The 27,305-nt window shown below is 42.7% G+C and overlaps 1 protein-coding gene across 2 annotated transcripts; it reads left to right on the top strand.

Moving 5' to 3' along the window:
* The first annotated feature begins 42 nt into the window (after positions 1–42).
* CYP2U1 (cytochrome P450 family 2 subfamily U member 1) lies at positions 43–21,175 on the top strand. 2 transcript variants are annotated; one of them, XM_005896247.2, is made up of 5 exons: positions 51–1,083; positions 13,657–14,292; positions 16,046–16,207; positions 17,744–17,911; positions 18,648–21,175. In XM_005896247.2, exons 1-5 carry the CDS (start codon positions 594–596, stop codon positions 18,821–18,823), a joined length of 1,632 nt encoding a protein of 543 aa, XP_005896309.1. In that variant the 5' UTR covers positions 51–593; the 3' UTR covers positions 18,824–21,175. The 2 variants fall into 2 exon arrangements, with proteins under 2 accessions (XP_070228130.1, XP_005896309.1); XM_070372029.1 differs by lacking the exon at positions 16,046–16,207 and having other exon boundaries at positions 43–1,083.
* Positions 21,176–27,305: the final 6,130 nt, after the last annotated feature.

Below are 27,305 nucleotides of genomic sequence, written 5' to 3'. Positions count from 1 at the left end.
TCCTTTCCAAAGCGTTGGTCACCTACATCTACAAATTCTACACATTGCATTTCCATCACCCTGCTGTTTCTGGGTGGAAGAAAGGGTCATTTCTTTCTCCGAATCCCGATTTAGATAAAGCAGCAATCCTGTCTTTTTGCTCCAGGAGACGGGGCGAGGACCTCTCTCCCAGCTCAGGGTAAAAGTGCTAATGTTTAGGCTGAGTCATAAGAGGGGCCTATTGACCTGGCACGGTTTAAGCACGCAACTGACAATGGACACAGGAAGTCCGATAACCAATCAGAGCGTAAATATGTGCGAGTATCTTTTTTTCAGGCGTAGGTCACTGCTAAGTCCGACCCAGCGGAGGGGCGCGAGCCCAGCCGGGTCCGCGGACCTCAACAGCGCGGTTGCAAGCGCGTCCCCGTTTCAGCTCGGGCGACGCTGATTGGAGGGACAGGCGGAGGCGGTGGGTGCAGCCAATCCGGAGTGGCATCCGCGTCTCCTCCCCGCCCCTGGGCGCCCAGGGAAGTTGGCCCTGGGGCCCGGCACCAGTGTCTGGGAGACTCTTGGGGGGTCTGCGGCAAGAGGCTGCGGACACCGGTGCACAGGCCATGGCCTCCCCCGGGCTTCCCCAGCCCCCCACCGAGGACGCGGCCTGGCCTCTGCGCCTCCTGCACGCGCCCCCGGGGCTGCTGCGGCTGGACCCCACGGGCGGCGCGCTGCTGCTGCTCGTCCTCGCCGCGCTGCTGGGCTGGAGCTGGCTGTGGCGGCTCCCGGAGCGGGGCATCCCCCCCGGGCCCGCGCCCTGGCCCGTGGTGGGCAACTTCGGCTTCGTGCTGCTGCCGCGTTTTCTCCGAAGGAAGAGCTGGCCGTATCGCCGAGCGAGAAACGGAGGAATGAATGCCTCGGGCCAGGGCGTGCAGTTGCTCCTGGCCGACCTGGGCCGTGTGTACGGCAACATCTTTAGCTTCTTCATCGGCCACTACCTGGTGGTGGTCCTCAACGACTTCCACAGCGTGCGGGAGGCGCTGGTGCAGCAGGCCGAGGTCTTCAGCGACCGCCCGCGGGTGCCGCTGACCTCCATCATGACCAAGGGAAAGGGTGAGCTGGGCCGCGCCTCGGGGTCACGGGCCCTGTGAACGCGCGGCTGGGGCTGCAGGTGCGCAGAGGCTGTGGGTTCTGTGCCCCTGAGGCCGCGCACCCGGCCCGCCGCGCACCTGCACCCGGAGGTGGAGGGAGGCGCTCCTCCCACTCCCGGATCCCGTCCATCCAGCTGGGATAGGCTCCATCCGCCCCAGGAGTATTCACTCCTTCCCAGAACGGGGCCTCACTCTTCAGGCTGTGTTCCCGACGAGGAACTTTGGCCTGGTTAAAAAGAGAGAGGGATATTTACACCGTTGGCCTTCTGAGTGCAAGAATTTAATGTGATTATTTTCCCATAGGATAGGAGCCAACTGACAAACCTAATACATCAGGTTCAGAGCCTCTCTGATTCCTGCTTATGGAAGTCTAAGTTGGGCAGTTTTGAGGGTTGGTAAACATCTGCTGCAGTCGAATATCACAGTTGCCCTTTATTTATCAGTGTTCCCTCTGTTGTATTGGCCGGCACGGGTCCCAGACTATTTTTCCATCTGTGCCAATCCTATCCTTAACTCAGATGTTAATTTCAATGTCTTTGCTGCAGGGAGTTTTTTTTTTTTTTTTCCCTCACTTCTGCAGCAGGTAAGTTAGGCTCCCTTGTTAGAACTTGTTTAATTGCAAAAGTACTTTTCCTTCGCTATCAGTCCTGAGGCTTCAGGATTTTCTAACCTTGGGCCCAAAGTTGTGTCTTCACCACTAGACTGACATCCAGGAGGACAGAGTAATTCCTCGTCCTTCCCGGCGTGCAGTAGCGCAGTAGTATAGTGTGTGTGTGCTCAGTCGTGTCTGACTCTTGGCGACCCCATGGACTGTAGCCCACCAGGCTCCTCTGTCCCTGGAATTTTTCAGATAAGAACGCTGGAGTGGGCTGCCATTCCCTTCTCCAGGGAATCTCCTGACCCAGGGGTTGAACACCTTGTCTCTTGCATCTCCTACATTGGCAGGCAAATACTTCACCATTGTGCCACCTGGAAGTAGGAGCCAGTAACTGTTAAGTAAATGAACTGCTGCTTCCCCTTCTTGGAATGTGGCATAAAGAGATTCAGGCTTTTTAGACCCTGATTAAGCCAGATTTTTGCATCAGGATTTTAAATGAATAGTAAAGACGATCTTAATATTTTAATGTTTAAAACATTAATTTTGATATTACTGAAAAACAAATTACACATGTCATAGTCCACACCTCATCCTCTGCACGCCTTCACACAGGCTGCTGCTTCTACCTGGAATTCTCTTCCGATCTCATGGCCACCTGGAGAACTTCTGCCTGCTTTTCTTCTCTCTCTCTCTCTCTTTTTTAATGAGGTGAAGTACAGATAGCATAAAATTTACCATCTTAATCATTTTTAAGCATACAGTTCAGCGTCATTAAGTCAATAACATTGTGAAAGTATCTCCGCTATCTCCAGAACCCTCTTCATCTTTCAAAACTGGAACTTCATACCCATTAAATAAACACTAAACACCCCCGAAACATTAAAGTCTCTAACCTCTGGCAACCATCATTCTATTTTCCATCCTAGGTAATTTATTTAAGTGGAATCATGCAGTATTTATCCTTTTGTGACGGATACATTTCACCTCATACAATGTTTTAAGGGTCATCCATCTTGTGGCACGTGTGAGGATTTTCTTCCTTTTAAGAGTGACTGCTGTTCCATTTAACGTTTGCACTGCACTTTGTTTGTCCATTCCTCCTTGATGGACTATTGGGTACTTCCGTCTTCAGACTATTGTGAAAAATGCTGCTGTGAACATGGTGTATCCACAAATAACTGCTCAAAGTGCTGCTGTCAGTTCTTCTGGGTGTAAATCCAGAAATGGAATTGCTTGATCATAGGGAACTCAGTGTTTAATTTTTGAGTGACTGCCATACCATTTTCCATAGCAGCTGCGCCATTTTACATTCCTACCAGCAATGGCCCACATTCCTACCTGCAACGGCCAACATTCCAGTTTCTCCACATCCTCACTAATACTTGTGCTCTGTTTCCTCATACCTGCTTCAATGTCTCCTCTCTGAGGATGTGTTCTATGACATATTTCTCTACCCTCCCAGGCAGAGGTGCGCTATTCTTTTCTCTGTGATACCACTGTTTTCAGTTAAACTCTCATCCCATTCCCTACCAGTCAGTCAATAAGTCTCATCAGTTCCTACTGCAGATACATCCATGTGCTGTATCCATTCACTTTTACCCATCTCCAGCTTATCCAAGCTACAGTCAGTTCTCATCTCTTACTGCAGAAACCTCTTAACTAGCCTGCTTGCTTCTGCTCCAATCATTCATATATACATCAATCAAAGGGATCTCTTAAAAGAAAAACAAAAAACTACGAATCAGAACAAATCATGTCACTCTGCCACTGAAACCAATTGCTTCTGACCCTGTTCTGTACCCTAAAGGGTCTGGCGTCTGTTTGCCTTTTGGACTTTATGTTTTTCTACTCATACCTTCCTTGTACATTTCAAGTACAGTGTCTGCTCTGGACACACTAAGCTGCTTCCTGGCAAGTTGGTGACTGCTTCAGGCTACTGGGTTTTGTTATCCTTGGGCCTGGAATAACTTTGTACTTGGCTGACTCTTTATCATCTCTTAAGTCAAGTGTCACCTTTCACTTCTAGTTTAGACACTATCCAATATCATAACTTAATCTCATTCATATTTCACCAAACTCATTCATTGAACATTTTGAAAGCATTTAGTCTATTACCAACCCCACCTCCCTCCAGAACGTGACCTCTGTGAGGGTAAAGACTTAGGTCATTTTAACCACTGCACCCCCACTAATTGGCACAGAGTAAGTAGTCAAGAAATGAATGAATGCGTGCACCAAGCACCTACTGTTGTACTGACCACATTGTATTGTCACTTTTGTTGCTTGTCTGTCTTTTCCTCCTGATTTTTTAAAGGTAAGAATTAGATTTTCTTCGTTGAGGTCCTTCTTGGTGGATGTATAGTTTGGTTAATAATCCATAATAAGGAAGGTGTTTTTTTTTTTAATTGGAAGATAATTGCTTTACAATTCTGTGCTGGTTTCTGCCATACATCAACATGAATCAGTCACAGGCTCCCCCTTAAACCTCCCTCCTATCTGCCCCCTCGTCCTACCCCTCTAGACTGTCACAGAGCCCTGGGCTGAGCTCCATGTGTCAGCAGCGAATCCCCACCGGCTCTGTTTTGCATATGGTAGCCTGTGTGTTTCCATGCTGCTCTCTCCATGAGTCCCCCTTCCCCCACTGTGTCCACAAGCTTGTCCTCTGTGTCTGTGTCCACTGTTGCCCTGCAGATAGGCTCATCAGCACCGTCTTTCCAGATGCCATCAGATCAGATCAGTCGCTCAGTCGTGTCCGACTCTTTGCGACCCCGTGAATCGCAGCACGCCAGGCCTCCCTGTCCATCGCCAACTCCCGAAGTTCACTGAGACTCACGTCCATCGAGTCAGTGATGCCATCCAGCCATCTCATCCTCTGTCGTCCCCTTCTCCCCCTGCCCCCAATCCCTCCCAGCATCAGAGTCTTTTCCAATGAGTCAACTCTTCACATGAGGTGGCCAAAGTACTGGAGTTTCAGCTTTAGCATCAGTCCTTCCAAAGAACACCCAGGGCTGATCTCCTTCAAAATGGACTGGTTGGATCTCCTTGCAGTCCAAGGGACTCTCAAGAGTCTTCTCCAACACCACAGTTCAAAAGCATCAATTCTTCGGCGCTCAGCTTTCTTTATAGTCCAACTCTCACATCCATACATGACCACAGGAAAAACCATAGCCTTGACTAGACAAACCTTTGTTGGCAAAGTAATGTCATATACATGCGTTAATATACAATGTTTGTCTTTCTCCTTCTGACTCACTCACTGTGTACAATAGGCTTTGTCTCTTGGGGGAATTAATACTTTAAGTGAAGCACCAAATTATCCCTGGCTCCCAAGACTTCCCTAAATAAGGAGGGATCTAATAACAAGCTGTGATCCAACTATACTTAAAAACTGCCTTATTAGATATAATAAGGTAGTTATTAACATAAATATATTGTAAGGCATTTATTATTATACATAATAAGGTAGTTATATATAATGCGGTTATTATTACATATATAAGGTAGTTGTTATATATAACAAGGCAGTTTTTAAGTATTAGTTGGATCACAGTTTGTTATTAGATCCCTCCTTATGGGGAAAGTCTTGGGTGCCCAGGATAATTTGCTGCTGCAGTGTCTGACCTAAAAGTATTAATTCCCCCAAGACACAGCTAGGACTTCTCAGGTGATGCTGCTCTGGTGTTCTGGTGGATGTATGTTGGGCAAATGTGCTGGAAGAAATTTCTGTTGCTAGTGAAGGTGATTGACAGGAGAAGGTAAAGCAAGAACCATATGTAACAAGGGAAATGCTTATGGATTTTACTTGGAATAAACAATAGGCCATCTGCACAGGAAAATGTAGATAGTCAAGGAATCTTTTAATGGAATTGTTTCAAAGGTGAAGAATAAAATGGGAGAAGGTAAATTTATCTCAAGATGACCATCAAGGGATAAAGGAGCAGATGAGTTCTGGGTTGACTTCTAGATCTAGAAGTGGATGGCATGGTCAGCTTGAAGGAGATTGGCCACAGGAGTGAAAGGCTGAGAGACTCAGCAAGATTTGAGGAATGCCCAGGCATTCCTCACTCCCTGCTCACTCCCTTCAGTGTCATTTCCAACAGAAACATTATAAAATGTGAAAATGTAAAATATAAAAGCCAGAAGGAGGATGTGTAGGCTATAAGAGAAGGTGATATTAGGAACTGGAGACCAATAGTGTTATTAAATGTTTCTTACAAGAAATTGTTTTTAAAGAATTTTGCTGCTAAAGTGGGTGAGACTAGCAGAGAAGGAATGTTTCATGAACAGTGATGTGCTAGAAATTGTTCACTTAACACATTGTCAACGAGTTCTAGCATGTAGGAAAGTTATTTGAGTTTTTCAAATGATTGTGCTTAGACAAGTTGATGTTGTTTTTAAACATAAAAACTATAGTCAGCTAGATAGGCCATAAAGATGTTCTACGTTAGCTATGCCCATCAAACCTATTGATCCATCTGATTCTGTTCCTGAGCAGGAATAGTTAATAAAGCTACAAAGTCAGGTTAAGAGGTACACACTACTAGGTATGAAATAAATAAGCTACAAGGGTATATTGTACATTACAAGGAATATAGCCAATATTAATAATAATGTTAAATGGAGTATATTTTAAAAATACAGAATCATCTTGTATACCTGAAACTAATTTTGTATACCTGAAATTAATATAATATTGTAAATCAACTGTACTTCAAATAAAAGAAGTTTATTAAGTCAGAGCCAAGTCTACCCAAGAAGTACTTTACTTACCAGAATGGCATAGTTTGAAAACCTCAAGGCAAAACTAATAAATGTAAATTATTCCGAAGTGGTATCACCATGGAATACCTGACTGAAACACTTGAGTCCTTCTCCTGCATTTTTCAGGTTATAACTAGAGAATAGAGGGTTTTAGAAGGGCTTTTCTCTGTAGTGGTGAAAATGGGAGAATGGGCATCTCAGGGTAGCTCCTGATTCTTGGAAAAGCTGGTTCACAGTAAGAAAGAAGTGAAAGGGGGTGCGGAGAGAAGGGGTTCTGTGATGTTTAGTCCTCTCTGAGGTGGTGACACCCAGCTCTTTCTGCTTTTTTATTCCGTCCACAGCCTACTTGGCCTTTTTGCCAAACTAGCTTGAGGGTATGTTTTGTCATTTCCAAACCAGAGTCCTGATTTTGCTTTGCAGTCATTTTTATTTTTCAGTGGTTTTTATCCCCTTGAGATGAAGTCTTTGTAGACAACCATTGTATACATAAGAAAATAGTGTGAAGTCACTCAGTCGTGTCCAGCTCTTTGCGATCCTGTGGACTGTAGGCCACCAGGCTCCTCTGTCCATGGGATTTCCCAGGCAAGAATACTGGAGTGGGTTGCCATTTCCTTCTCCAGGGGATCTTCCTGACCCAGGGATCAAACCCGGGTCTCCCTCATTGTAGGCAGATGCTTTAACCTCTGAGCCACCAATGTCAAAAAAAAAAAAAAAAAAAAAAAAAGAATGGAGGTGTCAACAATTGGAAGATGTGCCTGAACCTCTTCCAAACACTCTAAGACTCTAAGCCATTCTGGCTTCCCGACCAGGGTATTTTACAAGGTTTGAAACCTGATGCCATGAATTCTGTCCATGCCTCTCATCCCTGACATTCTCAGACACTGTCTCCTTGGACACCTCTTACGTCTTGCACTTCATATCTGTCGAAGTGAAAGTGTTAGTCTCTCAGTTGTGTCCGACTTTTGCAACCCCATGGACTGTAGCCTGCCAGGCTCCTCTGTCCCTGGAATTCTCCAGGTAAGAATACTGGAGTGGGTTGTCATTTCCTACTCCAGGGGATCTTCCTGACCCAGGGATCAAACCCAGGTCTCCTGCATGTGAGGCAGATTCTTTACCATCTGAGCTACTGGGGAAGTCCTCATATCTGTCAAGTTGCTGTCAATACCCAATGGCCAAGGACCAGCCTCTCTTGAGAGGGTTCCCTCCTTTCCCCCACCTTATCTAAACCTGAATTTTTCCCTAAAGATAAACCAGCCCCTTTTTAACTTTCCCCAAGTTCTTTATTTTTCTAAAATGTGCCTTCATATACATCCTTATTTACAAATGAAGTATCACCCAGATGTCCTGTCTGAGAAGTACTGCTTTCACTCAGCTGACAGGGTGCTCTTTCCCTTGTCTACACTGAAACCTCAGTAGCCTCCAACATACAACATTTAATACAATGTATCCCAACAACAGAACATTCCGTATAGTCCAACATACAGCGTTCAATCCTGTACAGCCCAACAATGCAACACTCAATACCATACATACCACTTATGCAACTTTAGTGCAACCCACCAGACAACATTTCAATATGCTATGCAACTTCAGTAGAGTCCAGCATAAAACAGTAGAGTTGTTGATTTATCCAGTTCCTCAAAAAAACTGAAAGCATCTCGAGAACAGCGACTGTGTCTTTTAAATCCATATGCCCTTAGTAGCTGGCACATAGGGGACTCTAAATAAATATTGGAAAAACTAATAGAGGGCATTTTGCTAGACAAAATGTTTCTAAAATCCAAATGTATGGATTTAAAGATAAGTTTAAAGGTGAGAGTTTGAAAGATGATGAGTAGGTGACACAGACTGAAGACCTAACAAAAGAATAAAATCCCTTGAGAAATAGGACAGACCAGAGATGTCATATGTGACAATGTGACATCTTAAATTAGATGGCAGTTAAAATTAGGATAAAATCCTGAAGTTAGAGTGAGAGACCATATCTTTCCAAGGAAAGAGAAGGGAGCCCAATAACACAGCCTCTGAATGCTGACAGCAGCAAAAGATTGGGCATGGTTCAAGACAGGAAGTGTGATTAAGCTGTGGTTCCCTAGAAAATAGTTTATGGGGGTTTAGTAAACAAAGAGAGTCTAGTTTCAGGGGTAGTTAATAAATTTTTATTCCTTCTTGAAAATCACACACTATGCCAGAGGAACTTTTCACAGAAGCACCTACCCCATCCATGATGAAATGTTCCTATAACCCCGTACCACAACATCTGAAGACAAAAAACGGAGACAGGATTGGCAGATGACTTCAGAGAGTGGTGGGTGACCACCCTTAGGTTTCTGCAGGGGGAGGTACTAATGGAGTGTGGTCCAGTTCTTCCTAAGGAATCCCAGAAAGGCTCAGGAATCGGAGGTACCAGTGATTGCAGGAGATAGGGATGAGCCAGAGAGCTGAAAACAGCAATTGCTAGAAGTGCATATAAACTGTAGTTAGACCAGTTCCTTATCACCACCACCTTCCCTGCAGAAAATAGATGCTTTTGAAGAGCTTTGGATTTTAGTGACCTCTTGGTCAGCCAGTGATTTGAAGTAGGGAGGGGAATGAGGGCAGAGAGATATGACCTTGTACCATGCAAGATGAAAAGCCTGTGCACTGCACCTAGAGAGCAGCCCCCACTCGCCGCAACTAGAGACAGCCGGAGTGCAGCAACGAAGACCCAGTACAGCCCCAAAACGAACGAAAGAAAGAAAGAATAAGGAAGGCATTACATGATGATAACAGGAACCCTTTTTTTTTAACCAGGAAGATAAAATATTTCTAAATTTGAATGTAGCTGACAATGTTGTCTGGCATATACAACATAGATACATAAAATTTTTGTGTATTTTAATTATATATTTTAATTCTTAAAAATATATATATATACACACAACAAAAACTTACATAATTGCAAAAAGAAATTGATAAGTACCATTAGAGCAAAATATTTTAACATAAGTATTTGAATAGTTGAGAGATCAGGCAGATAAAAACTTGGTAAGGATAAAGAAGATGTGATTCTAACAGTTAGCAGCTTTCTTTGTTGGGAAGGACCTTACAGTGGCAGGCTTGGTGTATTTTTACCTGTAGTGGATCATTTTTTAGTGCTCTCGTCCTTCATATGAAAAAAAGACTTAATAAGGTCATGTAACAATATGCAAAAATCACTATCTTTTCGGTTTCTTCTTTAGTTTCAAAGTGACAATTTTACAATGCTAAATTTCAGTTGTATTGGATACATGTATATGTGTGGCTGGGTCCCTTTGGCTGTTCACCTGAAATTATCACATTGTTCATTGGCCTGGTGTGCTGCGATTCATGGAGTCGCAAAGAGTCAGACATGACTGAGTGACTGAACTGAACTGAACTGATAACTCCAATATAAAATTAAAAGTTTTTTTTAAATCTCAAAAAAAGAGGACCTTATACCCAACAATTGCTTATATAAAAATTCTTCCCTACTTTATTTGGAGATTTATTAAAATTGATCACATTCTAGACTAAAAAGCTAGCCTCATCGATGTAAAAAATCAGCATAAGCCAGTTAACCTAGGTGGCAAAAGAGAATAACAGAAGAAAAACTTTATACTTCAAATGTATTGAAAAGACATGCAAACAATACTTGTGGACCGCAGCTTAAGTGGATCTCAAAGGCAACTGTAGAGCCTTGAAAAGTGAAAGTGTTAGTCTCTCAATAGTGTTGGACTCTTTGCAACTCCATGGACTGTAGCCCAAGGCTCCTCTGTCCATGGGATTCCCCACGCAAGAATACTGGAGTGGGTAGCCATTCCCCTCTCCAGGGGATCTTCCCAACCCAGGGGTGTCTCCTGCATTGGCATGCAGATTCTTTACACTGAGCCACCTGGGAAACCCTTGTAGAGCCTTCACTATCCTTTCTTAGGATAAAGGTCTGAAAACTAGTGGGCTACCCTGGTGGCTTAGTGATAAAGAATCTGCATGCTAATGCAGGAAACGTGGGTTTGATTACCCATGTTTCCATGCTAATGTAGGAAATGTGGGTCGGGAAGATCCCCTAGAGAAGGAAATGGCAATACACTCCAGTATTCTTGCCTGGGGAATCCCATGGACAGAGAAGCCTAGCGGGCTACAGTCCATGGGGTCCCAAAGAGTTGGGCACAACTTAGCAACTAAACAACAGCAACAATATACAAGAAGGCAGACTAGAAAACCTGTAATGGAGCTGCCGGCATACAGCAAATGTATGACAGAGGAAGTGGTGTAGATCAGTAGGGAAAAGGAGAAGCTGTTCCATTAATGGTGCTTGAATAACAGATTTTCAGAATAGGGGTAAAGTGGATTCCTTCTTCACAACAAGTAGGAATACCTACTGCTACTGCTGCTGAGTCGCTTCAGTCGTGTCCGACTCTGTGCGACCCCATGGCAGCCCACCGGGCTCCCCCGTCCCTGGGATTCTCCAGGCAAGAACACTGGAGTGGGTTGCCATTTCCTTCTCCAATGCATGAAAGTGAAAGTGAAGTCGCTCAGTCGTGTCCGACTCTTCGAGACTCCATGGACTGCAGCCTACCAGGCTCCTTCATCCATGGGATTTTCCAGGCAAGAGTACTGGAGTGGGGTGCCATCGCCTTCTTCAGGAATACCTAACATAAGTATAAACTCCAGGTAGGCTATAGAGACTTAAATGTCAAAAAGCAATATGTTTTAATTTTACAAGAAAATAGTTGTATTTATGAACCTGTGGTAGGAAAAGATTTTTAAAATAAGATACACAGCACAAACCACTAAGAAAAGATTGGTAAATGCAACTACCTTCATATTTAAAACTAGTTTATCAAGTAGTAGCATGAAAACATGAAAAAAAGCAATTCACGTGGTGAAAGACAGTATCTGCTTTGCATGTAGAATATATAAGAAGAAAATTGCACAGTTTATAAGCACAAATCACAGAATAGGAAACTTGGGCAAAAGCCATATGAGAAGCTGTTCCAACTCACTGTAACAGTCAGGGACATGCAAATAAAAATCAGATGAGATACATTTCAGCCCTCTGGCAAAAATAAAATGTCGATAACTGCCAAGTGATGGCAACTATTTGACAAGAGATCGTTAATATACTTCTGGTAGGCACACTTTTGGGGTCTTCTCCACTTTGGAGAGGAGTATGGCAGTATGGCAATGGCACCCCACTCCAGTACTCTTGCCTGGAAAATCCCATGGACGAAGGAGCCTGGTAGGCCGCAGTCCATGGGGTCGCTACAGTCAGACACGACTGAGCGACTTCACTTTCTCTTTTCACTTTCATGCATTGGAGGAGGAAATGGCAACCCACTCCAGTGTTCTTGCCTGGAGAATCCCAGGGACTGGGAAGCCTGGGGTCGCACAGAGTCAGACACGACTGACTCGACTTAGCAGCAGCAGTCACATTGAAGGTGTGTGTGTTTTAGGACACATCAACATACTGTTAGCAATGTTTTCAAAATTCTGATGGAGGGGGAAAGGTACAATTAATACATGTGCTGAAAATCTTTAGAAAATCTGTCTCTGATGTATCCTTTCCCAGGAAACTACTAGAGGATAGGCTTCAACAAAATTCAGTAGTGAAAGAAGAAAAAGACATAGATTCCAGGGAAATGGGTTCAACACAGGAGGTCCAAAAAGATTTCTACGCTGTGCTGCAACACTTCAGTTGTGTTCAGTTCTTTTTGACCCCGTGGACTGTAGCCTGCCAGGCTCCTCTGTCCATGAGATTCTCCAGGCAAGAATATTGGAGTGGGTTGCCCTGCCCTCCTGCAGGGGATTTTCCCGCCCCAGGGATCAAACCCATGTCTCATTATGTCTCCTGCATTGGCAAGCAGGTTCTTTACCACTAGCACCACCTGGGAAACCCCTACAAAAATTTGTAGTTGATGACAAATGGGAGTCATAAAACACCTAAACAGAAGGCCTAGAAAGAATATCGTATTTGAGCAGATGTGTGGAAGATCCCGGTCAGGAATATGAACCTGATCATTCAAAACAGACCATATGGCTTTTTTTTTTTTTTGAGAATCATTTTACATAGACAGACTTAACCACTGAGAGAGGTCTTTATTTCATTCTCAGCTGTATTCACAGCATCCCAGTGTCTGGTACATAGTAGGCATTCAGAAATATTCGTTAAGTGAATGAAGCATGTCCTTGAAGGTAGCAGGAATGAAGTAGATGAAAAATAGGAAGGAAGAAGAGCTGGCTGAAACAATAAAGCACACCATGGAAAAGAGGAGGATGAAATAAGTGACAGGAAGCAAAGAATATTTGAGAACAATTTGATACAAAATCTGAGAGCAATTCTGTTGGGGTTGATGGTGAAAGATGTATAACATAAGTGAGAATCAAATAAGCTGTGGTTGTGAATGTCCTAGAGTTCAGAGGCTTTTAAATTAGGGCTGTTTGCAACAACAGACATTTTAGATTACTTGCCCGTTCTTTGATCCAAGCTTTGGTGAGCACCGTTCTAATTCAGTTGGGTCATTCACGTATTCAGCGAATACTTAACAAGCTCCTCCTCTGTATGTAGCCCTATGTCAGAAGTTTGGATTTTAATGAGGAGCAAACTCAGATATTATCCCTGCCCTCATGTGCGCTCTGTTACTGTGCTTCTTGTGTTCATAATGTTTAGAATATGCGTGTACCTAGCTTGAGATATTGGAGAAGGAAATGGCGACCCACTCCAGTGTTCTTGCCTGGAGAATCCCAGGGACGGGGGAGCCTGGTGGGCTGCCGTCTATGGGGTCGCACAGAGTCAGACACGACTGAAGTGACTTAGCAGCAGCAGCTTGAGATATTTTCTAAGTCTGGGTTCACTTTAAGAAAATAAGATTTTGAAATTTAGGTAACTCTAGAAATCGAACCTCGTTTTCTCTTATTTCACCTGGAGTTATAATAATAAGCTTTTTAGCAAAGTTTTCTAGTGAAATTAGATATAATTTTTGTTATTAGAAACATACACTATCTGGATAACTAAATTTTGCCAGTCGTTCTTCTTGGCTGGTGGTCCTTACCTATACGTATATGAGCTTTGCACAAGTGACTTGAGAAGTACAAGTCCACTTTATGGTTGGTCCTCTTCAGTGTTAATAATCAAGCTTTGCTGTCTCTCACCTTCTTTCCTTGGTTTTCTTTTTGCAGGGATTGTATTTGCACATTATGGTCCAGTCTGGAGACAACAGAGGAAGTTCTCTCATTCAACTCTTCGTCATTTTGGCTTGGGAAAGCTTAGCTTGGAGCCCAAGATTATTGAGGAGTTCAGATATGTGAAAGAGGAAATGCAAAAGCACGGAGACGCCCCTTTCAATCCTTTCCCCATTGTCAACAACGCCGTCTCTAACATCATTTGCTCTTTGTGCTTTGGTCGGCGCTTTGATTACACCAATAGTGAATTTAAGCAAATGCTTAATTTTATGTCACGAGCATTAGAAGTTTGTCTGAACACCCAGCTCCTCCTGGTCAACATATGCTCCTGGCTTTATTACCTTCCTTTTGGACCATTTAAGGAATTAAGACAGATTGAAAAGGATTTAACCATTTTCCTTAAAAAAATCATCAAAGATCATCGAGAGTCTTTGGATGTAGAGAACCCTCAGGACTTCATAGACATGTATCTTCTCCATGTGGAGGAGGAGAAGAAAAATAATAGCAATAGTGGGTTTGATGAAGATTACTTATTTTACATCATCGGCGATCTCTTCATTGCTGGCACTGATACCACAACTAACTCTTTGCTTTGGTGCCTCCTGTATATGTCAATGCACCCCAACATTCAAGGTAATAAACAGATGTTTTCTTTATTCATGGCAAAACCAGGATATTTAAATCAGGATCAACAACCTTGGTGATCCTGTGGCTCCTATCAATAAGCAACATCTTCAGGCTGGAAAACAAAATGGAAATGCTTACATCTCATAGGGAATTGGTAAGGTGTTAACAGTGAAACTCCAAGATTCTAGACAGTGGCACTAAGGCCACAGCTTGCATGCATCTGCTCTAAATCTCTACAGGTCTGATTCTGTGTGAAATCTAGGATGAAGAAAGAACTTTAGAGAAGACTCTTTTAGAGTTGAATCATAATCATCTGAACCCATGCATCTTTTTTGAAAGTGAGACCAGAGGCCCAGAGTTCTGTGATTTTCACAAGGTCACAGAGCTAGTTCTACCACATCAATACCAGTAGGTAGTGAATATCAGTGGAAGTTCACAGTGGAAGGACAGGGGGAAGAAGTGTATTCATTTTCCATTGCTCCTACAACAAATAACCACACACTTAGTGACTTAACACAAATTTGTTATCTTAGAGTTCTGTACCTTAGAAGTCTGACACTGTCTCAGTGAGCTAAAATCAAGACATTGGCAGGGCTGCGTGCCTTGCTGGACACTCTGGAGGAGAATCCATCTCCTTGCCATTTCCAGCTTCTTTGGCTGGTGGCCCCGTCGCTCCCATTTTGAAGCCAGCAATCTTGTATCTCTCCGACCATTTTTTCATAGTCATATCTCCCTCTGATTCTAAACTCAACTGGAAAAAGTTCTCCAATTTTAAAACCCATGTAAGTAGACTGTGCACACCGAGAAAATCCAGCATAATCTCCCCAGCTTAAGGTCCTTCGTTTAATCCAAGTCCCTTTACCATATAAGATAGCATATTCACAGGTTCTAAGGGATTATGGACATCTTGGGGGACCATTGTCTGCCTACTGTAGATGGGATTTTGCCTACCTATATTCATTAACTATTGATGAGTAGCAGATTATCCCAAAATTTAGCATCTTAACAACCATTCATTATGTCACATAGTTTCTGAGGATCAGGAGTTTGGAGCAGCTTAGGCTGGATGTTCTGCATAGGATTTCTTAGGAAATTACAATCATGATGGTGGCTGGGGTAACAAATACCTGTAGACTTGACTAGGACTAGAGGATCCTCTAGCAAGATGATTCACCCACATGACTGCTGGCGGGCCTTACCCTTCAGACCTTGACTTGGCTGCCAGCTTCTCCCAGAATGAATGACTCGAGAGTGAGTGGTCCACACAAAAGCCATGGTGGTCAACTCTAACCCAAGCTCAGAATGGTCATACCACTACTTCTCCCTATTCTATTGGTAACAGAGACCAGTTTGGTATAAAGTGGGAGGGGACAGCACAAAGATGTGACCACCAAGAAGTGGGGTCACGGGGGGGTCATGTTGAGCTGTCACACGTCATCACAGGTAAAAGTTTAGAGAGCCAGTTCTAAGCTGATACGAGAGAGTGATTCAGACTGGTCCTGAATCCAGTGCACCTTCCCCTTGGCCCCTCTGTCTGCTGTGCCATGCTCCATTAAGCGTCCCAGGCTGGTACAGAGTCCCTGGGACCAGCTGCCTCTACTGGGATATCTGAGCGGTGCTTCATTTCACGGAGGCTAAGTCAGCTTCTATTGCCGACTTCCCAGCTGGGCAGGTGTGGTGATGGGAAGTGTGCATGGGAGGGCAGTCTCTCCTGGCTTATCCTTTGGATTCTGCTTTCCTTTTTTTTTTTTTTGTATAGAAAAGATTCATGAAGAAATTGCAAGGGTCATTGGTGCTGACCGCGCCCCCTCCCTCACTGACAAGGCACAGATGCCCTACACAGAAGCCACCATCATGGAGGTGCAGAGGCTGAGCACTGTGGTGCCGCTCTCCATCCCTCACATGACCTCAGAGAAAACAGGCAAGTCCAGGGCCTTCCTCCTCGGAATGCCCTTGAGGGGAACCCAGCCCCTTCACCCAGAGGACCTGAGGTGAGGGTGCAGCCGGGGTTTGGCATGGTCATGGATAATCAAATGTCCAGGGGATGCTTCAGCCTCGCTGTCCCTGTTTGCTGTACTGGCTGGCATTCCAGCACTGGCTGACTGGTAAACAGCTCTCTTGGCTTCAGAGCATGCTCATGTACACTGGTCAGGCAAATTCTTCCCTTTAAGGTGGCTGTATTGGCAGATACAATAGTTAACAAAGGTCCCTCTCAGTCCTCCTGTTCTTGGAGGTCCGAAGAGCTAGCCTAAATTTGGAATTAAGGAGTTCAACTGGGAATTATCCTGCATCGTTTTTAACAATTCTGCAACTGAAGCACAAATGGTGAAGAATTAGAAGAGCCCATCTGATTCTGAGGGCACATGTTTCAGCCTCTCATCTACAGTGACATACAGGCTCTCAGACTGTAAATGTCCTTCATAGCCAGGAGTTGTCCTCTGGAGACAGCCTGTGATGAAATGGCCTTGCATCTACTTATAAGACAATTGTAGGAGGCAATCACTTATAAATGACATTGGATCACTCAACAGTTGGGTGGAAATTAGATACCAAGTATGTGCGGCATCTTTGGGGCATTGTTTAAAGTACATATGATCTTGTCAGCTGGTGAGAGCCAGTGCTGATGTCCTGTTATATCCTTTTAGTTTACCTTCTTCATTGCATTGTTGTGTGGACATAAAAGACTGTGAGCTGTAAATTATATATAAAAATTACAGTTGTCTGAAGTGAAGAGAAGTGAAAGTCGCTCAAGTCATGTCTGACTCTTTGCGACTCTGTGGACTGTAGCCTGCCAGGCTCCTCTGTCCATGGAATTCTCCAGACAAGAATGGAGTGGGTAGCTATTCCCTTCTCCAGGGGATCTTCCCGACCCAGGATCAAATACAGGTCTCCTGCATTGCGGGCAGATTCTTTACCATCTGAGTTTAGTTGCTAAGTTATGTTTGACTCTTTGTGACTCCATGGAGTGTGGCTGCCAGGCTCCTCTGTCCATGGGATTTTCCAGTCAAGAATACAGGAGTGGGTTACCATGCCCTCTTCCAGGGGATCTTCCCAACCCAGGGATCAAACCTGTGCCTCGTGCATTGGCAGGTGGGTTCTTCACCACTGAGCCACCAGGGAGGAATTTATAATTTTTTGGAACAGTTTACTTGACATGCCACATGATTTCTATTTTAATGTTTCTCTTAATTATAATTTTTAATGGTTTGATTGGGTTTATTAACTCAGCATGCATCAGAGCAGCTCCTGTGCTCTGTCTTAGGCTGAGTCTAGGGATCGTGTGGAGACTATGACAGTTAATGAGGTCTTTTCCCTGCCCTCAAAGTACCTGAAAGTTTACTCTCAGCAGCTTAAGAACCTAGATACATAACTAGCTCTTTTTTTTCAAACAGTGATGTTTACTGAGAGCTATTAGTAAAAGCATGTTGAATGATTTTGTGGTTTTGTTCTGTTTTAGTGCTCCAAGGTTTTACCATTCCTAAAGGCACAATAATATTACCCAACCTATGGTCAGTACACAGAGACCCAGCCATCTGGGAGAAACCAAATGATTTCTACCCTGATCGATTTCTGGATGATCAAGGACAACTTATTAAAAAGGAAACGTTTATTCCTTTTGGGATAGGTCAGTTAAACTTTTATTTTCTTAATGGTATAATTAAGAAAGAAGTAGAACCAGAAGAATCTTTTATTATTTCATGATATTGTTTTAAAAATGTGTCTTTCTTGACAAGCCAATATATGAGAGAAATAATTTAGATAATGCATCTCCACTATGTTCATTTCATATTAAAAAAAATGAAAGCAGTTGATTTTAAATCGTTAAACGTGACTAGAAATCTTCCTTTTTGCGTTGTCCAGGTGATTGTTGAAGTCCCAGAGAACTATTAGAGTTAAGAGCAGCTTTCGACCTGCCTGAATGGTGGGTAAGAGGGTGGGATCTCTGATCTCAGCAGTTACTCTTTTAGGTCCCTAGATGAGGGCAAGGAGGCTTCTTTCTATAGAAAAGGAATGCTCCGGAGATTCTCACGGGATGTCTCTTCTCTTCAGTCTTCCAGGTAAGAGCAGGGAAAGAGATAAGTAGGTATGGAGGAGGAGACGAGGTAGCCCGCCTTGTTGGGTCCATCTCCAGTTTCTATCTAGGATGAGCATAGATTTTTGTGAGGAGTCAGCTAAAATGTGAACTTGGTAAAAATTCTAATAGACTATGGGAAGCCCTGGGGTATATGTGGCAATTTTATTTCAAACTTCTCAGTGTCTGCCTTTAAAACACTCAATTTAGAGTTTTTGTATAAATGTATCCCTTTTGAGGTAGGAAAAGGGGTGGTCTTGTAATCCCTTTTTTCTGGTCTTATTTTTAGGGAAGCGGGTGTGTATGGGAGAGCAGCTGGCAAAGATGGAGTTGTTCCTGATGTTCGTGAGCCTGATGCAGAGTTTCACGTTTGTTTTGCCTAAGGATTCAAAGCCAATCCTGACTGGGAAATATGGTCTAACTTTAGCCCCACATCCATTTAATATAATCATTTCAAAGAGATAAAGAACATATCCATGAAGAGATGGTGCAGAGAATGTAAATACACATCCTTCTAAACAGCCTTCCTTCTGTAATTGACAGTGGATCTGGCAACTCTGAAAATCTAGGTTGGCCTCAGATCAGAGAGAGATTGGAAAGAGGGTCGAACATGGGGACTTTTGCTTTTGAGGGGGGGTTCCTCTGCAGGAAACTTCAGCCATTTCAGTAATGCATGTGACTTGGGGGATTGCGACCAAAGTAGTGGATGGGGAAGCAGGCAATATGGATTTTTATGCCCAGTGGGCTCCACCAGTGGGCATTTCATCTCATCTCTCAGTGCCTCAGTCTTTTCACATGGAAGGCAGTGGTAACAAAACCTGCCTCATATCTTGGCATGCATGTGTGCATGCTAAGTCACTTCAGTGGTCTCCAACTCTGTGATCCTATGGACTGCCCGCCAGGCTCCTGTGTCCATGCGATTCTCCAGACAAGAATACTAGAATGGGTTGCCATTCCCTTCTCCAGGGGATCGTCCAGACCCACGGATCAAACCTGGGTCTCCTGCGGCTCCTGCATTGCAGGCAGATTCTTTACCACTGAGCTACTGCAGACACTCATCTCGGCTTGAACGATGGTCAAATGCCCCATATCTTTACTGACATCACTAAGATGCTGTTAAGTTCTGGAGAACAAATCCGGGAGAAGGAAGACCTACCTGTTTAAGACCCATGGCAACATGAAAGTGGTGTTCAGACTTTAATACTTCATCAGAGAAGGATGTGGGCTTGAGTGACAATGAATTAGAACTTATCTTGGAACAGAGTTTATGTCAGTTTTAAGGGACTTGTTATCATTACCCTTTTACGATTTTAGTTTTTACTTTTTGTAGACATAGGATGAAGAGAACCCTTGTTCAGTATGTTGAGGAATGGATATGGTCTGAATGTATATGTTTGCCTTCTCTTTCAACTACATCAACAGTGAGCCTAGATGAAGAAGTGGCTTCATGGCAGGATTCCTTTCTGCTGTCTTTACCCACAAGGATGTAGCTCTAGCTTTTAACTTGAGCCCTGAATAGTGAGCTCAGGAATTTTGATACTAGGATTAATAAGGGAAGGATTTGAGCTGTACTGCACGTTCCTTTCCTGTTCTTCCTTCCTGCCACTAGGCCTAACATATCTCATCCTTGAAGACTCACAAAGACAGGAAGGCATTCTTTTGCTTATTAAGATAACTAAATTGTTTCTTAATAAATAAGCTCCTTCTGAAAGAGCAGTTCTCGAAAAAGGTAACGCCCTCTTTCAGGAGGTGTTTGGAAATATGGGGGTGTGTTTTTCGTTATCATAATCATGGGGGTGCTACTGGCCTTTTTTGCTGCCACGAAGCCAGGATGATAAATGTCTGAGCAGTCCTAGACAGTGAAGAGCAGACCTATCCACAGAGAACATGCCCCAAAAGTGGCCAGGCCTTTCCTTTATTCTCCCATTATATTCCGTATATAGAAGGAATCGTGATATAATATGAGCAGCTGTTCTTTTTGAGCCTTCCTCATTCTGGCAACATATTTTATGCTTCAGTTGAATACTTATGTAATTCTTACAGACTGTCCAGTCACAGGATGATATTTTGTAGCTATGAAGCTCAAGCTTAGAGAAGCTAAGGACTTTGTGTAGTTATTAATAAGAAGTACCACTGTTTGTTTCAAACCTACCAGTTTATAACAGGAGAGTTCTTCCTGTACCACTTCTTGGTACTTCCTCCACTAGATCCCATAGCAGCCTATCTCTCTGCATTTTCAACATGGATAAATGACATACAGGCCAATCTTTAGGTGCCTTGAGCATTTTTTGTTAATTAAAATAGAAAACCTAATGAATGAAATGCCTAGGCACTGTGAGTGAATGGAGAGTTTGTTGTGCAGATCTTGGATGGATGGTGTGGGTTACCCTGCGTCATGAGCAGGGCAGTTTGTTCCTCATTTGAAATTGCATATGCTTTGGAATTGCACTATTAACTTTGCATTAGCAAATTTATTACTCCTCGATTTATAAATACATTTTCAGTATTCCCTAAACAGTTTGCAGCTAATTTGAGGAAAAAAACTATTCTGTGAGAGTATGTTGAAATAAGATGTTTATTAAACTTTAAATAATGCCTTAAACTGTAGCATTTTAAAAACATCTGTTTATGGCAAATCACTGCAAAGACTTAGTGCTTTCCTCCCATGTGTTGATGTTTTACGATTTTGTACTTTATGATTTACTTGAAGTGTAAAAAGAATAGTACTTTGTTTGGTAATTCTGCCTGATACCTACTTTTAGTCCTCATTGTGAACATAATTTTTGATGTTTTTATTAAACTTTTAATTTTAACTAAGATAGTGTCACTTCTGGGTTTTGGGGGTTTTATTTCAGTTGCTAAGCAAAATTCTTTCTTACCAGATGTCAAGTTAGGAAGTGGAAGAGGGAACAGACCTCCAGAAAGAGAGAGATGGCCACATATAAGCATGATCTCCAGGCAGGAGGATAATTCTTTTAAAATATGCTCTCTTTTACACAGTTACTCTCAGGGCTGTCTTAAAGCCCACGTTTCTTATTTCCCACATCAAAATCCTGCATGATTTGAAGGATGGATGAATCTGTACAAGCCCATGGTGGCAAAGTATCAAGTGCTTATCTCAATTACACTTCTTAGCTCAGGAAAATGAGTTTTTAAAATACTCCACCCTATGGATTTTTCCTCTAGATGAGCCCACTGCCAGCCTTTTTCCATGGCCCAGTCTTCCTCCTACAGGTTACAGCTCAGAGGTCACCTCCACAGGCACGGCTTCCACTAGGGTCCAATCTAAAGTGGCCTTTCCTGAGAACTCTCTGGTATAGACTAAATGTATGTGTTCCTTGCCAAGAATTCATTAGTTGAAATCTGATCCCCAGTGTGATGGTATTTGGAGGTAGAATCTTTGGAAGGTGATTATGTCATGAGAGTGGAGCCCTCATGAATGATTAGGGTCCTTATAAGAGCCCCGAGAACTGCCTGGTCCCTTCTGTCATATGAGAACACAGTGCAGAGATAGCCGTCCATGAACCAGGAAGCAGGCTCTCACCAGACACCGAATCTGCAGATGCCTTGAGTTTGGACTTCTAGCCTCCAGAAGGGTGGCTCAGTGGTAAGGAATCCGCCGATCAATGTAGGCGATGCAGGTTTGATCCCTGGGTCAGAAGATCCCCTAGAGAAGGAAACGGCAACCCACTCTAGCATTCTTGCCTGGGAAATCCCATGGACAGAGGACCCTGGTGGGCCACAGTGTCACAAAAGAGTCAGACACGACTTAGTGACTGAACAACAGCCTCCAGAACCATATGAAATAAATTTATTTGTAAAAATCTCAAGTCTATGGTGTTTTTGTTGTAATACCATAAGTGGATAAAATACTTCCTGATTTATCACCCAGTTTATTTCCTCCAGAGACCTCCTCGTTATTTACAGTTACCCTGTTTATTAAAATCCTCAGTTTCCATCATCTCTTCCACCTCTGGCCAGAGGACCATTGATGCAAAAGTTTTCAATTTTGATGAAGTCCAAATGGCAAACCACTCCAGTGTTCTTGCCTGGAGAATCCCAGGGATGGGGGAGCCTGGTGGGCTTCCGTCTGTGGGGTCACACAGAGTCGGACATGACTGAAGCGACTTAGCAGCAGCAGCAGCAGTCAGTCAATTTTTTCTTTTGTTGCCTGTGTCTTCAGTGTCATATCCAAGAAATCATTGCCAAATCCAATGTCATGAGGCTTTCGCCCTGTTTTCTTCTAAGAGTTTTAGTTTTAGGTTTTATGTGAGGGTCTTTGATTCTTTTTGAATTGACTTTTGTATTTGGTGTAAGGTAAGGGTCTAACTTTCATGCATGTGTATAACAGTTTTCCCAACACTATTTGTTGAAAAGGCTGTCTTCCCCAATTAATGATCTTGATACTTCTGTCCAAAATTGTTTGACCATATACACAAGGATTTATTTCTTTGTGGATACTATCTTTTTTTTGTTGTTTTTTTCATTGTCTTTTTATTTTGGCTGCACAGCCAGCATGTGGGATCCTAATTTCCTGACCAGGGATGGAATCTGTATCCACTGCATTGGAAGTGTGGGGGCTTAGCCACTGGACCACCGGGAAGTCCCTGGATACTACTTTTAAAGTAATGAATCACTAAACAGTTTTGTACTAACGCCAGAATATTCAGACGAATCAGTGAAACAAAACAGCATATCCTCTAGTGTATAAAAGTGGCATCACGCTGTTGTTCAGTCACTCAGTCGTGTCCAACTCTGCGACTTCACGGACTGCAGCACACCAGGCTTACCTGTCCTTCACCGTCTCCTGGAATTTGCTCAAATTCATGCCCATTGCATCAGTGATGCCATCCAACCATCTCATCCTCGTTGCCCCCTTCTCTTCCTGCCCTCAATCTTTCCTAGTATCAGGGTCTTTTCCAATGAGCCGGCTCTTTGCATCAGGTGGCCAAAGTATTGGAGCTTCAGCGTCAGTCCTTTCAATGAATATCAGGGTTGATTTCCTTTAGGATTCACTGGTTTGATCTCTCTGCTATCCAAGAGACTCTTCAAGAGTCTCCTCTGGCATCACAGTATGAAAGAACAAAATACTTTAAAAAGCAGTGCTGGGCCCATTGGCTGTTGCTGCGTGCCTGCTCAGTCGTGTCCACTCTTTGTGACCCCGTGGACTGTAGCTCGCCAGGCTCCTCTGTCCATGGAATTTTCCAGGCAAGAATGCTGGGCTGAGTTGCTGTTTCCTTCTCCAGGGGGTCAAACGCATCTCTTGCGTTTCCTGCATTGTCAGGTGCTTTCATTATCACTGGCGCAACCTGGGAAGGGCAACTGGTTAATTACTTAGAAAATTAAACAACTCTTCCCTCTTTTCCAAACACCCAAATTCATCCCAAGAGGTCTAATAAGTAAAAATAATACATCTGTATGTATTCCTGAAATATCTGATATGGGAATGGGAAGCGACTTTTCCAAGCATAAAAAAATTATGGACATTTTGAAACACATACAGAAGTTAAGCTCAAATCTTGTTTCATCTACACTATCCCACTTCCCACCAGCCTCATTCTGTACTGATTTATTATGAAGCAAATCTCAGATACATCACACAAGCATATTCATCATGTAAAATATGTCTTGCAAGGATGTCTCATCTCGAGTTGTAGTTTTATTTCAAAGAAATATTGACAAGGGGTATAAGTGCCGCAGTGGTAAAGAATCCACTTGCCAACGCAGGAGACACAGGTCCAATCCCTGGGTCAGGAATATCCCCTGGAGAAGGAAACAGCAACTTACTCCAGTATTCTTGCCTGGAAAATTCCACAGATAGAGGAGCCTAGAGGCTACATTCCACAGGGTTGCAAAGAGTCAGACATGACTGAGCACAACACAGCACAAATATACTGAGAAACAGCCCAAGAAAATATATTAGAATGTCAAACAGACCAGAAGACTGTGGTTATTTTTCTCAAACATGTTTAAAATTAAATTACTAATGCAACAATGAAAAGAATACTACTAAATGACCTATATCTTATAGTTCCTTCTTATTCAGATTTATTACTCAGTTTTCTTTCTTTAGGTTGTGCCTCATTTAAAAGACAATTTTCCACAACAAATATATCAATGTGGCATTTCTAATACATGATGCTAAAGATGGAAGTTCCGCCACTGAAAACTCTCTTCTCCCATTATACCCCACTTGGCAGCATTTGTTCTCATTGTGCTTTTTCTCCAATCTGAGTTTGTTTAGCAATCCTCTTCCTACTTGAAATGCAAAGACTTGTAGTGATTTGATGATTATTATAGTTTTTAAAAGATACCTTCCAAGGATATTTGGTCCTTTCTATGGTTTCCTTGTATACAAACTCATGTTTATGGGAAAGCCGGCACTTCAACATAAAAATAAAAACAAATTAAAACTTCAATAAAGCTGTTATTGTAAAGAGGGGGAGAGAGAGACAGAAATAGTCTAGAGTCATGCCATATGTGACTCTAGACTGGATTAAGTACTAGAAGAAAAAAGAACTATAAAGGACATTACTAGGTCAATTAACTAAATTGGATTACAGGTGCCCAAATGGATAGAAATGTTGTATCATATTAAATTTACTAAAGTTGATTACTATCGTTATATAAGAGAATCACCCTATCCCTAGGAAACATGCATTGAAATATTATAAAGGACCATGATGTATGTAACTTACCTTTAAGCGGTTCAGAAATTATTCATCATATGTATATAAAATATCTATTATAGAAAAATAGATATAGACAATTGATAAGATAAAGCAATTTGATAAAATATTAGCAATAGGTAAAAGTGGGTTGGGCTTCCCTGGTGGCTCAGATGGTAAAGCGTCTGCCTGCAATGTGGGAGACCTTGGTTTTATCCCTGGGTTGGGAAGATCCCCTGGAGAAGGAAATGGCAACCCACTCCAGTACACTTGCCTGGAAAATTCCATGGATGGAGGAGCCTAGTAGGCTACGGTCCATGGGGTCGCAAAGGGGTGGACACAACTGAGCGACTTCACTTTCACTTTCAAATGTGGGTAAGAGGTATATGGGTTTCTTTGCACTATTCTTGAAACTTTTCTATAAGTTCAGTTATTTCTAAACAAAACAAACTGAAAAGAACATGACTGTGATTATGATTCTCATAAAAACATCCACTCTGATCTGGCCCCTGCCTACCTTTCCAATCTCATCTTCATTCACCTGAAAGTTCCCCGGGCTTTTGTTATCCATCCTGCATTCACTGTATTTCCAGACCACTCTCTATTCTTCATTCCTTTACAGGCTACATATACACTTTTCTGTCTGAAATGTCCTTATAAATGTTCTCTGCTTGAAAACCTTCTAATCATCCTCACTACTCTGCTGTAACATATCCATCATGATGAAGTAGGTTAGGACATCGGTTATGAGCAACAGCTTTGCACTCGGGTAGCCTGGGGCTCAACACCTGGCTCTATGCTCTCTCCCTATCACACATCAGGCAAGTTATTTTCTGCTCTAAGCTTCAGTTGTCCCGTATGTGAAACATACACATTATTAAATATACATATGCATTATGAGTATAATTATGTATTATATATAATTATATGAATATAATGAATGAGTATAAATAAACATATACATTATGAAACAGTAACATGAGACTGATGGGAGTGGATGGGAAGATACACGTCACAAGCTTGGCACAGAGTCTGGCAAATTAAGCACTTGTTAAATGCTTGTTTTACCCTTGCTTCCTCCCCTTCAATAAAAAATAAATAAATACCTGGATCTGAAAATCTCAGAAGTATAGTTAGTCAAAATATATTTTACCCTTCAACTCATTTATAAATAATAGGATCTTTATATCAGACAGTTTCCAATTTATAAGCTAGGAATCAACTTGGTTCTTTGTGGCTAGGATTTAAAGTATTTGAGAAGGAGTAGAAGGAAATAAGTGAGTTTAGAGTACTGGGGCCAGGACTTGAGAAGTTAGGTGATTATCCTGTGGGTAAAGTTTTTAAAAGGATGGGAGTGCAGTGATCCAGTTTATAACTTGAGAAATCAGTCTGAGAAGAATGTGAAACATTAACTGGGAGGAAGAGACATTAGTTTCATCAAGGCATGTTAGGAATGGGCTCAGCCTCTATTTGGGAGACAGTTTGAATAAATGCAGAGGGGGACAAAAGGGAGGAATCCTGGATGGAATCAATGAGTGGAATCGATGACATTTGACCAACCAACATGGTGGTGAGGGAAAAGGAAAACGCTCTTGGTGGATGACCAGGGTCATCATGAACTGAGATGATGAATGCAAGAGGAGGCAAAAAGCATTGTGGGAGGAGAAAAATAATAGGTTCAAATTTGGTAAGTTACAGTGAAGTAGCTGAGGGGTTTCCAAGTAGAGGTGATCAGCAGAGATTATTAATGGATGTTTCCGTTTGAGAGGCACAAGTCCACATGCTAGAAATCAGAATGGCGTAAAACACATGGCTGTATAGAGTGTTCAGGTGTAAATACTGGAATCACTGTGCAAAACTTATAGTACCGGGGCTAATTAGCAGGAAGGTCTAAAAATATTAATCTGCTTAACCTTAATGATTACATTAATATAACAGTTAAAGCTCCAAATCTAGACATACCTATGTGTTAGTGGAGCCCACTCCCCCATTTTTTTCTCCTCAAGCAGCAGCAGCACTTTCTAAGGAGTATGAAATTATGAAAGGAGTGATGTTAGAATGGATTCAAATCCGAGCCTAGCCAGTGATTAATCTGAGTGACATTTAACAAATGCCTTAATCACTCAGATCCTCAGTTTCTTCACCTTTGGAGTTGTATAGCAGTGGTCACCTTAGGGTTGCTATGAAGGGAGGCAAAAAACATAGTGGTCAAAAACATGAGTCTCCCAAAAAGAGACTGTCTTGGGGTTGAATTCTACTGTGCCATTCATTAAGCTGTG

Source organism: Bos mutus, chromosome 6 (assembly GCF_027580195.1).
Source record: "Bos mutus isolate GX-2022 chromosome 6, NWIPB_WYAK_1.1, whole genome shotgun sequence".
Taxonomy (NCBI): Eukaryota; Metazoa; Chordata; class Mammalia; order Artiodactyla; family Bovidae; genus Bos; species Bos mutus.
This window is presented reverse-complemented; position numbering and strand designations above follow the sequence as displayed.

Coding starts and splice junctions, on each gene's coding strand:
- CYP2U1 (XM_005896247.2), top strand. CDS start 594: ATGGCCTCCCCCGGGCTTCCCCAGCCCCCCACCGAGGACGCGGCCTGG. Junction 14,293..16,045: donor AATGCACCCCAACATTCAAG/GTAATAAACAGA, acceptor TTTTTTGTATAG/AAAAGATTCATGAAGAAATT. Junction 17,912..18,647: donor GTTTATTCCTTTTGGGATAG/GTCAGTTAAACT, acceptor TCTTATTTTTAG/GGAAGCGGGTGTGTATGGGA.